The sequence below is a fragment of the Sparassis crispa genome (genome assembly GCF_003851025.1).
Source record: "Sparassis crispa DNA, contig_000004F, whole genome shotgun sequence".
Classification (NCBI taxonomy): Eukaryota; Fungi; Basidiomycota; class Agaricomycetes; order Polyporales; family Sparassidaceae; genus Sparassis; species Sparassis crispa.
Genome location: NW_020939751.1, coordinates 1,396,995 through 1,409,220, shown reverse-complemented (window position 1 = coordinate 1,409,220; position 12,226 = coordinate 1,396,995). Strand labels below are relative to the sequence as shown.

Below are 12,226 nucleotides of genomic sequence, written 5' to 3'. Positions count from 1 at the left end.
CGGGGCCAGCGGATCTTAGCTGGAAGAGGAATAGAAAGACTAGAAGGTCGGCGAAGATGAATGTTAAGGTACTATATGCTGAACACTTCCAATTCGATCTTTCTACTCAAGACTCACCTTCCCTTTGTCTGACTTATTCGCCGCTCTCTGGGAGGAGAGCGACGGACTCTTCTTTGGCGGTTCGCATAGAAACAATTCGTCCTTATTCCGACAGAGATCGCAGGCGGACTGCGAGAATGAGTCGAGCCGCCGTAATGGAGGAACACCCGGATGGCGACTCGCGAGAGATTCGTGTTCCTGCTGCGACGTGAACTTGGTTTCTGACAGGTAAACCGCGACGCGAGCGGTTTAAGGAAACCTAGCGAGATCCGGAGGCTGCGGTGAATCAGGGCCTGCTCTTCGTGAAGATGCCCTCTATTGGAGAGATGCAGATGTCAGACGGCGTCAAGTGTGATCGAATTCGGAGAGACACCTAGCACGACAGAGTCTTCATACCAATTAATGGAGTAAATAATAAACGAAGTTCGAAGTAGAGTAGCCATTGCCTTTGGGAGTAAGTGGTCGAATCAAAGGATTCTGGCTTCCATCGTACGGACGTTCAATATCCTCGGCTTGTGCGGCCCGGGTATGTTCCGCAGTGAAACACTACTGCGTAGATCCACTAACGAACGGCAGCGAGTGGATCTGTACACAAAGGTGCTGCGCAGACTCGGAACTTGTGGGAACCAGCTATAGTAGTATCCACTCGTAGAGGACCTCGAATGTCAGTCTGAGCGCTGGTACGGTGCGCAGTGAATTCAGCAAGAATTCAGATGCATATGTGATCACGGACTAGCGGGCATGTTAGCCGCCAAATTGCTGATGATGCAGATGGACTGCGCTTGCAGTCTGGAGGGAGCGGGCACATCCTTTCCTCCCCCAACGACGACCTCGCTGGACAATGGAGAAGGACATGGAGGCGGCGTTCTCGTCCTGCGAGCTTCGTTCAGACGAAATTAAAGTTGAACCATTAAGATATGGTGTGTTTCATCCTACTGTTCTGTCAATTGACTGACATCTTAGCTACGCTGCCTACGCAGCTGAGCTCAATAGGGCGGTTGACAACGCCTTGGATGCCAACCGTCCGGATCCCCTCGCACGTTACTTGATGTATGATACTCCAGTTAGTTGTGTCCTTCAAGTTAACCGTACTAAGTGCCTGACCGACTCTGTAGGACGTGCATCGCTCACTCTTACTTGACGAGCGATATAAAGTGATCTTTGTTCTCGGACTCTCAGATGCGGTGGGCCGTCGTGTAATATACACGGTCAACCACGGCGATGCTATAATCACCTTGTGAGTGTGCAATGGTGTTGAAATTGGGATGATAACTAGAATCATGCGTTGTGTGTCGTCCTCAGAGAGCCTGCCCCGAAAGCTGCACCACCGAGAAAACCTCTTGGACGTGTTGCGGTTGCTGTCCGAAGGTTGATCGTTCGCTACCTGAGACTCTTCAATTCCAAGGAGCAGAAAAAGGTGCCGTACATGTCTGTTCGCACACGCAACGTGCTGTATCTGTGACTTCGTATCAATCATCAGCGATTTAAAGAATGTGACGAACAACTGGCGGCTACCCTTAAGGCCACCATTGGTGACCAAATTGACGACATGATGTCCCTGGAAGGTTTCGCCACTGCCCCGGACAAGCAGGGCAGAGGGTACGGGACCGCGCTGGCCAAGCATGTCTCGGCTATAGTATGTAGCTTGTGTGTCTTCTTGTTAGCCAAGACTCATTGGTATACCTAACTACAGGCCGACGCCCAAAGGCGTTCGATATGGCTGACATCCTCCAACGTGGCAAATACAGGTTTCTACGAAAGCTTGGATTTTAAGACCGTCGGCGAGTTTGCCTTGGGAAGTAATAATACGACATGGAAGAAGCCGCCCGTAGTCATTCGGATTGTAAGCATGCTCGGTTCGGCTCTGCTTCGCTCTACTGATCCTTTGCACGTTCACCAGATGGTCAGGACACCACAAACCGTCGAAGATGTGGGCGTGAAGTCTGAATAGAATCTGTGCATACCCATGATAATGCAGTCAATGACTGCTTCGGAATAACAACTTTCTGAGCCTGTGCACAGTGCGGCGTCTTTCAACAAAGATTAATGAAGTCTGGGCGGCAACGTACCTCTGCGGTGTCACTCGGAGCAAAAAACCACAGATAGGCGAAGGGAGATGACGCAGCGCCATACGCAACATGAAAGTTGCCACGATAGCGTCACGTTTATTATTCTGGGAACGGGAACGAGCAGAACTAAGCGTAGTGATGAAAGCTGACGTGTGTGATCAAACAGTGTCCCCATCTGTCTAACACAGCCTGCGGGACACATTTTTCTGTCAATATTTATGTTCTTCTCGGGCACTGTCCACAAGAGCGACCGTGTCGTAAGGCCTGTCGGGATAAGTGAGAGTTGCATTTGGCCATTTGATAGCAATACCTCGTTTTTCGTTGAAAGACTAGGTGTCTCGTCCAATTGGTCGGTTCGGACCCGCATCCCGCTAAGTCATGGAGCAAAAGAATACTCTTCGAGTGGCTCACCTCGCACTGCTCGCTCTTCTAGTTGTAGTATCTCTGTACCTCAATGTGGTGCTCGAGAACACTGTGAAAGCCTATTGGGTCGAATGCAGCAGGGGCACGTAATGATGTCCTTACCAAGAATCACCAAGGTCCTCCCAACGGAGGCTCCACTTGTCAAGATGGTAGTGGAGGAGAGCGCCTACTACCCTTTGACGATCCAGAGGCAGACGGCGAATGGCTGTGGACCACGGCAGTGGGCGACAACCACATCTGGCTCGGCCCAGAAAAGCGCACGTTTGCCATCCCGATGATCCACGAGCTGCACTGTCTGCGCAACATACAGCGCGTCATCGAGTATGGCTTCATGCCCGCACGCGAAGAACACACCTACCACTGTCTCAACTACATGCGACAGTGGACGCTCTGCTCCGCAGACGTCGCGCTGGAGCCCGGCCCTTTCGAGACGCGCGATTTCGACGTGGAGCGGATCGGGGGGACACACACGTGCCAAGATTGGGAGGTGGTGTATGACTTTGTGAGGGACAATTGGAGGGAGTTGGTGCGTTTCAGGGCAGACAAGGAGATGAACTAGGTTGCACCCGAGAGACGGGTCTGACGAGCAGTATAGAATCAGCTTCGAGAGTGTGAATGATTACACAAGTTTAGAGTCCTTACCAATGAAGTATCCAGTCTAGTAGCGTACCCAACACATACGCTACCTATACATGTACAAGACTAGCTGCGCCACAAGTGCAGGATCTCACTACTAACCGGTAACAATTGAGTTCTTCAACGGGGCTCGAACAAGTACAATCCAAATGACGCTGCGAAGAATGAGATTAATGGTAGAGCACAAGCTCGTCGCGTGCACTCTCGTGGTCGACTGACAGTACAAGATTCCTGCAATGCTGTCATTATGCAGTCACTGAAGCTCTGCTTCATGCTAGATTGACGTCCACCACCAGTCACACCGGATCATATTATGTCGACGCTCACTGCAGGAGAACTGTGCAACCTAGCATTGGCACGACTTGTCTTCTCTTGCAGCAATTGCGAGAGAAGACACTGAGTTGTCCCAATAGAGGTCGAAACGTCAGCGAAATGAAGCAATCGCAAGAGATAGTATACGCGTAACGCGTGTGCTTCTTGGCAATTTGATTCTACTAAGAAGGTATGAGAAGGGTGTTTTGCCTGCCGTACTAGACCTGCGTGTCTACGGCAAGAAGAAACCCTCCTGCTTGCAATCGTCGCCTGGATCTGAAGGAACATGGCAGATTCAGCACGTTATACATACTTATGCAAATAAAAGGTGAGGCAGTAGTGATGACTGAGACCTGCATGGATCTGCATACGTCAATGTGCAAAGCTGATGACAGGCGTAGAACACCGTCCTTGGAGACACGGCGATAATTTCTGGAGCGCACGTTATTCCACAAAACCTGTCGCTCAAGCCCGAGAGAGAGGATCCTCTAATGCGCCTGACGCGATATGACATGGTGGCGTAGTCATTAATATGCTCCGAGTCATGATACATGCTCTGTCGGTGCAGATTGAAGCAAGACGGAAGAGACCATGCGATGCACCCAACCAATGCTGGTTGCAAATACACCACAGTAAAACCACAATGACGCTGCAGCAGACGGACGTTAGCCTCGAGGAGGAGTTAAGGGAGAGATGCTGAAATGTTGCCGGAACAGGTCGTGTGAGACGTCAAGCGCTCGCAGTAGTGTGGTAGACGCTCGAAGTTGAATCCGAACTCTGTTTTCGTTCTCTTGTTCTACCTCCACTCTCCTTTCTTCGTATACCCCCCTGGCTATCATCTTCAAGGGCCCTAGCGCTCATCTGACATACAAAAGGAGCTTCTCGTTTCCAGGGAAGTGACTGGTGTAGCTTCTCATTTCGCACTCTATTGTCTGCGCGATTATCAGAAACCAGCGTATTTAGCCTGATAGTGCTCTAAGGCAGTCTCTCATACTGGTCCGAATTGCAAGGAGCTCGAGAGTGCTACTCCATTTGCCTGTGATACGTGTAGTCCCAGCGTCGTGCTACCACCCAGCCGCCTGTCTGGTCTGAAGTCAGCCAGAGCCTAGAGGGTCTTTTCCTACGGTGGGTGCGATTTCTTAGTACTCGGCAGCTGCTATATTGGACTGAAATGTCTGACAGGTTTCGGCGGACGTCGTCTGACAGTTAGCACCGAGTTTAGACTGCTACGCAAGAGGACCGTCACCGCCCGCCAACTGCTTCCTCTGGATATCGATCCGCACATCGCGTTTCAGCATTGTACGGTCTCTGACAGTGACAGACTCATTCTTCCGCAGAGGCACTCGTCATGGCTTCTTCTACCGTCTTCACTTCGCAGAATATCACCGCCAGTGAGGCAGAGCGAACCCCTCGCTTTGGCAAATTGTTCACGTCTGGTTTGGGTTCGCCGTTCCTTACCACTGCCGACCTTCCTGGGGACGACGATGTAGCGAACGCCGACACCAATGCCGGCAATGCCGAACTGGACCTGGAGGACGTGGACGGGGCCTTTGCTGCTGTACCTCGCGCCTTTACGATCACACGCCCCGTCTCTCCGACGCCCAGTTTCCGTACTGAAAATTATTCGATCATCAATTGGGATGCCACTACCTTTGCTACCATTTATGGTTCTGGTGACCGCACACCCCGATGCTCTGCCGCCTTTCTGCCCTCCTCGCGGCGCACCCTCGCAGGCTACCCTTACTGTCCCCCATCGTCTCCGACCCAGCTAAAGAGCTCTCGCAGTCTCACACTTGGCATCATTCCACGCATTTGGGATGCGCTGCGCGAGGGCTCGCCGGGGAAGAAAGGCAAACGTCGGCCGGGCCTTCCGTCTGCTTCGGCTTGGCGAGAGTCGGGGTGGGTGGTTGATACCTACGACAGTGACGAATGCGTCGACTACTCGAGCATGCTCCCGCTTGACGGAGAGGAAGGCGAGCTGATCGATGATGAAGCGTGCTTCATCGACATTAGAGCGGTGACAGGTGTTGGTAAGTCAATCCAGTAACCTATTGACTGGGGACTGTTTTATTACTTCCGTTGGGGACGGTGTGCACAATCGTAGCTGATGACTACAGATCAGTGTGGACGTCCCACTGTACGAAACTCTTATACATCGCTTGATGTTTCTCATTCTACAAGTTTGTGCTACTGTCTCTCTGTTGTACCCGTTTCTTGGCTTCTCATGGTCTCCCTCACGCACGATCTCGTCGCTAACACTGAGTGTCTCCGTACCGTCAGATATTGTTGCACTACTCCCTCCGGAGCTCGCGCTCCATCTTCTCTCCTTCCTCGATCTCCCGGCGATCATCGCTTGCCTCAGGGTTTCCAGGCAAGTACCTACCCCATTGTGCGTGTCCCAATCTGACCAAGTCGGTGCACACAGGACATGGAACCGCCTTGCGGACGACAACTCGATCTGGTGCACGCTGTTTTCGCAGCGTGAGGCAGATGGGTGGCGTGCGGACCTGCGCCGCGCCCACTCCGCGTCCCCCGCGCTGCTATACCCGTCGCTCTCCTCATCGAGAGCGCTGCTGCCCGCTCCACTGGAGATCGATTGGTACGAGACGTACCGCACGAGGACGGAGCTTGACCGGCGGTGGTCCGTCGCTCCCAACAGCAAATCCAGCACCTCGCAGTCTTGGGAGCCCGTTGTCCGGCGGATCAGCGGACATCGCGATAGGTACGCACATTTAGCTTCTTCGTGTTTGACGGAATGGCTGACGAGTCGTGTGTGGGCGCCATCCAGCGTGTACTGCCTCGAGTTCGACTCGTCGCGCATCATCACCGGTTCGCGCGACCTCACGATCAAGGTGTGGAGCCTGAAGACTGGCAGGTGTCTCGGCTCGTTTGCAGGTCACCGCGGCAGCGTGCTATGCCTGAAGTTCGACAAGGACTGGGACACGGTGGATAACGTCGGCGAGGATGACGACGAGGATGTGCAGACTGCACGGGTGCGCAAGGGTTTCCTGGTGAGCGGGTCGAGCGACTGCTCGGTTTGCGTCTGGGATCTGTCGGTCCTGCGTCCGGCGGATGGGGAGGTGCAGGGCGAGCAGCCGGTCACAGCCGAGGTTCGGGCCGTGTTGAAGGGGCATTCGGGTGGAGTGTTGGACTTGAGGATCGACTCCAATTGGATCGTGAGCTGGTAGGTATTCTGGTTGCCAATTTGGTGGTGGTACAAAACGTCGTTTGGTGCTCATTTGACTGCAGCTCCAAGGATGCGCTGATTCGTGTCTGGGACCGGAAGACCCTGGGTTTGCATTGTACGCTGCGGGGGCACGAGGGCCCGGTGAATGCCGTCGGGCTGCAAGGACATAGAGTGGTGAGTGCGAGTGGGGACGGGAAGATGATGTTGTGGGATATCGCGACCGGCGAGCGCCTGCGGACGTTTGAGGGACACGACCGGGGTTTGGCATGTATTGAGTTCAAGGTCAGTCCTCGTCGCTCTCTTGTCGCAATTCTTGGGTTGAACACGATCTGCACTGCCCAGGATGACCTCATTGTGTCAGGCTCGAATGACTGCAAAATCAAGGTATGGTCTGCCTCCACCGGCACGTGTCTGCGCACGCTTGTGGGGCACGAGATGCTCGTGCGCGCGCTGTCGTTCGACCCGCGCAGCGGACGGCTCGTGAGCGGGAGCTACGACAAGACTGTGAAGGTTTGGGACCTCCACACGGGGCGCATGGTGCGTGAGTTCCGCGGATGCCATGAGAGCCATATTTTCGACGTCAAGTTCGACCATTGTCGGATTGTGAGGTGCGTTCTGATCATTCGCCCGTGCTCTAGCTCCCACTGATTAGTCTGCTTGCTAGCACATCGCATGATCAACACATAATTATCTTGGACTTCTCGGAAGGATTGGATGTGTCGCTGTTTGTTTGATATATATTAGATATGCCCGCCGCACCCAGTCAGAAGGCCGTCATAAATGGGACGGGCTGCGTACCTGTTCATTTCGCATTCACTCTTTGCAGATTCACACGTCATAATTTCGCATTCTGGTATATACCCCTTCAACCGAATGGACATTAGCAACCCAAAATTCGTATCCGCTGTGTATCATCGCATTGTACTATAGTCCTGTAGGTCGCCGAGTCGTGTAGTCATTGTACCATACATACGTGTCCATTTATCCCATAATTATTTCCTGACCTCGCTGAAGAGCATCGTGTTGCCGCGGAAGCAAAATATCTATGGTATGTGCTATCCCAGCTATACAGGTCTGGCACTTGATGCCTTCACACGGGATGGGAGATAGAAAGCCAATAGACGTTTGAGCCTACCTAGCCTAAACACTGCATGACGTCCGAGTGGTGGAAGCACCCGTAGTGCTCACTCCGGTGATGAATACTGTTGGCCATAGGACCCATACCGGTAATGCATCTTGATTGTAATCTGGACGCCGCGTCGAAATAGCGTGGGGAGTAAGCTTGCCATTTCCTGCCCCAGCTGAGTCTCCGTTCGAATGCTCTGCTCTGCGTGGCTGGCGGGAGGAATGAGATGAACGAATAATTCCACCATCTGCAACTTGTCTTGTGCGAGAATGGTGTCGATCCTCCTGAGGTGGTCAAAATCAACAGTTCCGTTCGCGAGATAATGCGTGGCGAGGAGCGTCAGACGTTGGAGATGCCTACTGGACGGGGGCTGCAACAGCAATGCAATCATTTGAGAGGTGGTGTCGCCCTTGCACATATGGGAAGATAGGCCGAGGGATTCCAAGCCTGCACATGTCAGCAGACACTGGCTCTCGACGAAACCTGACCATAGGTCAGTTTTTTGTGCAGAGCGTGGACTGGAGAGAGCTCACTCTGCGCGTGCTCATCGTTAGCAAAGTCAATTTGGAGGTGTTTGAGGCCATCTCCGACTGCATGAATAAGTCGCTCTGCCGCCTCACGCTCCGAAGCGTCCCGCATCTCAGGTAGGTACAATTGGGTTAAGGATTTGATCGACGGTGTGCAACGGAGCCAGTCGTACATAGAAGGACAACCCCATCTTGAGGTGAGGGACACGAGGTGTAGTTTTGATGAATGCAATCCGCGCATGAGTAACATCGATGCAGGGTCAGGTGGCGGATGATTTTGGCAATCGACATGGATCAGATGGAGATGTCGGAGACCAGTAAACGAGTAGAGAAGGCATTGTAACTTGCGGAAGGTGCGAAAGTGCAATATGACAGTCCAAGGTTAACTACCTGCGGGAATTGAGGAAACCCGACCGTCAGAACGACATGAGACAGGACATTCTTCCAATTGATTCCTGCTATGTTGAGAGTTGTCAGGTTTGGGAACCGACCTCCTAAAATTAGAGGGCAGACGTGCGCCCATTGTTGGGAGTTGTCCGGGTCGAGATCCTCACACACCAGCCGTAGGGAATGCGTGTAGGCGAAAAAGGGCTCCAAGTGTGAAACCTGCGATAAGTGTACAACAGAGTCGAAGGCCCGGCGACTGCGAACCCGCATGTGGCAGAAGATGTGGAATCGGCTACTAGGAAGCCATGCAAGGCACACGAGAGAGCAATTGTAAAGTGCTGGCCGGTCATCCCACAAGAAATCAATGATGTGGTCAATGAGTTCATGAGGGAGTACAGGGATGACGTGCAGGTCGTGCGCCATGTCTGGGGGTCACAGCATTAGGCGTTAGAAGATATTTTACATCCAACTAGGCGTAGGTACAAAGTTTCACGTATCGTAGACAGCTAATGCCGCACCGTCTTTTGTGGACTTGGACTCCGATGGATGACTACGAGACTGGCAACATCTTCAGCATGGAAGTAGCAACGAAATATTACGAGTGGGTTCACGGACATTGTGCAATGGGTTTATCGAGCAACAAAGGCCGTTCTACTTAGTGTTGCCACGTTTGTATTGGGACAAGGTACTCGGTAATCTGTAGACGTTCTATTGTCAGCGGTGGGTTACAACATGAAGGAAACTAGTGAGTTACAATTCGAAGGAAGTGAGGTACGACGGCAAGAGTAAAGGCTGCGCGCTACATACGCCCTCAAAGGCGCCAGCCATCGCCCACGCGCTCAAATGGTCACAGCCTCTCAGCTGATAGGCACAGCTTCTTTCGCGTAAGAAGATTGTATGGTGTACAGGTCCTCTCTACCACGTTCCAGATAATTAGATCATTATTCGTGAAACCAAATGCCTTTACACACAACTTAACGTTCTATAGCACTGCCAGACGACCACTGGTCACATGGACGACAGGGGAACAGCGGCACCACTATGTCCTCGTATGCTTCTTAATTGGAAGGGTAGTATAAGGTTCTCCGGAGGCGCATCCATCGAGTTTGAATTTGCGAGTCTCCCAAACCGTATTTAAAGGGGACTGAAGCGGCCTCGACCTGGTATCCGGAAGGCCATCTCGGATCTAGCTGCTACGTAGATATGCAGATGAGCTGCAGACCAAGAGCGAAGCTCCGTGGAGGAAGACAGACTGACCATCCGCCACGCGAGGCTCACCTTCGAGTATTCCTCGGCACACGTTCAGAGCAAGTCCCTTGAGTGCGGGCTCCATGCCTCCACTGTAGTCCCTCCATAGACACGGAAATCTCGCAGACGACTATGAGGCGCACAGAGACACAGAAACCAAGCCAACCGACGCATTCAACAAGTTGGCCAGCCAGGTTGCAACTTGGGACCAACGCTTACGACACGGGTGCATGGCAGCCTTGTCTCATCGTAGTGCCTATAGACAGAGAATAGCCACCTCGCGACAAGAGCTGAGCCTAGCCTATACTGTACCGCTGAACTCAGCTCGCTCAAATGCAAATGGTCTCCCGCGAGATAGGATGAGACTGCTCGGGCACCTGCTGGGAGAACAAAAGCAGCACGCCGGCACCTAGTAAGTAACATATTGTGCACATCATATGACGCTGTTGTATCGAGTTGGGATCCGCCACGATGTGGGCTTCCCCTGCTGTATGAGCGCCAGGTGTGCCCTGGGCACCGGAATCGCCCTATGCTGGAGGATGTATCAGGCTTCGATCAGCGACATTTTGCACCCAGACTTTATGACCCGTCCGTCCCGCGCCGTAGCTTCAGCGGATAGGCTGATCATATCTGGGTGAAGGTTTCATTGGCGTAGATATCGGGGGTTGGTGCATCATATTATGAACTGTATCTTGAGCGGTAGGCGAGCGAGTAGGCGCTGGAGGGACCGGTAGGGTGCTGATCTAAGGAAGAGGGGACATGGCTCGGAACTTGGAAGGGATGAGATGCGCATTCGTGTGATATCGCCGCGTTTGCGAATGAACGAAAAGGCATCGTACGAGTGCGCAGCTCCCAACCGCAGAAGCGTTGTTTCTTCAAGCTGTGGAAATTACCAGATACTCATAGTACAATGCTGCTCACTTGCAGTATTGGAGATGTCGTTTAGGTTCTGGATGGGCATTTGACACCTCGGGGTCCAGTCCGCAAGACTGCTCAAATTTTCTCAAGTGCCGCAAAGAGCTGTCAAGTCAAACTCACTTTGTAAGTTCAAGAGTCTAAGACTCCAAACAAGCCTCCAGTTTCTTCAACCAACTTACCGAGCTGACAACCGTGGTCGGATTACCGCGGATTTCCGGTGCCTCTTGCTTGTGCTCCTTACCATGACCAGTCTCTCTCTCGTAATCGCAGCGACTCGTATCGGACGGTGGAGATAAATTATACCCCGCACTGAGAAGCAATACATAGACTTGGTCTTGACTTTGGAGTGATCCCGACCGCGACTGGAAGACGGGTCACTGCACGCGGCACGTCAGCTGCGAAGTGGGGACAGAAATTTCCTTTATTTATGAGCGACGGAAATCGGATCGGCAGGCACTGATCCAGACGGCGCTCCAATTAGGATTCCGGTCCAGGCACCGAGTGAGTAAGGCATATGCTCCCGGAGCCACTACATAAGCGTCCAGTCACAAATGGCCCACCTCGCTATCGCTTATACCGCCATTGTTATATCACCACATTCACATCGCTTGCAACCATGAAGCTCACGCTTGCGACCATATTTGCTACGATATTTTTCGCTGTTCTCTCTTCTGCAAGTCCAGTGAGGTTTTTTCCGTATCGTCCTTGCATAATTGTTGCTCAGACAACGTCGTCAACGCCGCAGATTCCGCAGGTAGCCCAACGCGAAGCGCTACCAGAAGTTGTGAGTGCCTCTCTATTTTTATTGTTCACTTTCAACGTTTCTGACACTACGTTCAGTATGAGGCGAGCACCTAAAATAAAGTCATTCAGCAATTTGGCTAACCGCCTGCATTATGCAGCGGTGTTCTCCGTCAGAAGGTGGAGATTGTATTGGGTACTAGATGGCTGTCGTGGATTTACAGGTGCGAGCAATCATGTTCGGTGTCTCCAGAAATAAGATCGCTGACGACACAGCCCAGATACTCCACGTTGAATTTGCCAGAGTAGGAGTGTCTCAGGTATGCCGAAAGCCTCATGCTTTTCAGCAGCCATACTGACTTTAAGTCCAAAGAGCACAGGATGCAGTTGCACCGATTGACCCTCTGTCAAGCGTCTTAATGACGGAGGCGTCTGGAGTGTTTGCTATTCAATTCCAATCTCGGTTAATGTAACTACACTTGGCGTCCGGGAACAGTAATGTGCACTATGTGATATCTGCATCGTGGAATGACATGCACGTGTGTTGTCGTGT

General features: G+C 52.4%; 5 protein-coding genes across 5 annotated transcripts; 4 read left to right on the top strand and 1 right to left on the bottom strand.

Moving 5' to 3' along the window:
* Window positions 1-940: 940 nt before the first annotated feature.
* Window positions 941-2,050, top strand: SCP_0504950 (hypothetical protein; the record flags this gene model as incomplete). The annotated part of the gene is made up of 7 exons (XM_027758558.1): window positions 941-1,019; window positions 1,080-1,162; window positions 1,215-1,336; window positions 1,402-1,516; window positions 1,580-1,735; window positions 1,793-1,942; window positions 2,000-2,050. The coding sequence occupies 7 exons, from the start codon at window positions 941-943 to the stop codon at window positions 2,048-2,050; spliced, it is 756 nt and encodes a 251-aa protein (XP_027614359.1).
* A 496-nt stretch (window positions 2,051-2,546) lies between these two features.
* On the top strand, window positions 2,547-3,150 carry SCP_0504940 (hypothetical protein; the record flags this gene model as incomplete). The annotated part of the gene is made up of 2 exons (XM_027758557.1): window positions 2,547-2,642; window positions 2,698-3,150. 2 exons carry the CDS (start codon window positions 2,547-2,549, stop codon window positions 3,148-3,150), a joined length of 549 nt encoding a protein of 182 aa, XP_027614358.1.
* Window positions 3,151-4,887: 1,737 nt separating this feature from the next.
* SCP_0504930 (F-box/WD repeat-containing protein) lies at window positions 4,888-7,460 on the top strand (the record flags this gene model as incomplete). Its single annotated transcript, XM_027758556.1, has 7 exons — window positions 4,888-5,569; window positions 5,820-5,910; window positions 5,965-6,261; window positions 6,328-6,723; window positions 6,789-7,008; window positions 7,069-7,334; window positions 7,391-7,460. The coding sequence occupies 7 exons, from the start codon at window positions 4,888-4,890 to the stop codon at window positions 7,458-7,460; spliced, it is 2,022 nt and encodes a 673-aa protein (XP_027614357.1).
* A 450-nt stretch (window positions 7,461-7,910) lies between these two features.
* SCP_0504920 (hypothetical protein) lies at window positions 7,911-8,491 on the bottom strand (the record flags this gene model as incomplete). The annotated part of the gene is made up of 2 exons (XM_027758555.1): window positions 7,911-8,335; window positions 8,386-8,491. The coding sequence occupies 2 exons, from the start codon at window positions 8,489-8,491 to the stop codon at window positions 7,911-7,913; spliced, it is 531 nt and encodes a 176-aa protein (XP_027614356.1).
* Window positions 8,492-11,548: 3,057 nt separating this feature from the next.
* On the top strand, window positions 11,549-11,876 carry SCP_0504910 (hypothetical protein; the record flags this gene model as incomplete). The annotated part of the gene is made up of 4 exons (XM_027758554.1): window positions 11,549-11,614; window positions 11,678-11,716; window positions 11,773-11,778; window positions 11,835-11,876. The coding sequence occupies 4 exons, from the start codon at window positions 11,549-11,551 to the stop codon at window positions 11,874-11,876; spliced, it is 153 nt and encodes a 50-aa protein (XP_027614355.1).
* Window positions 11,877-12,226: the final 350 nt, after the last annotated feature.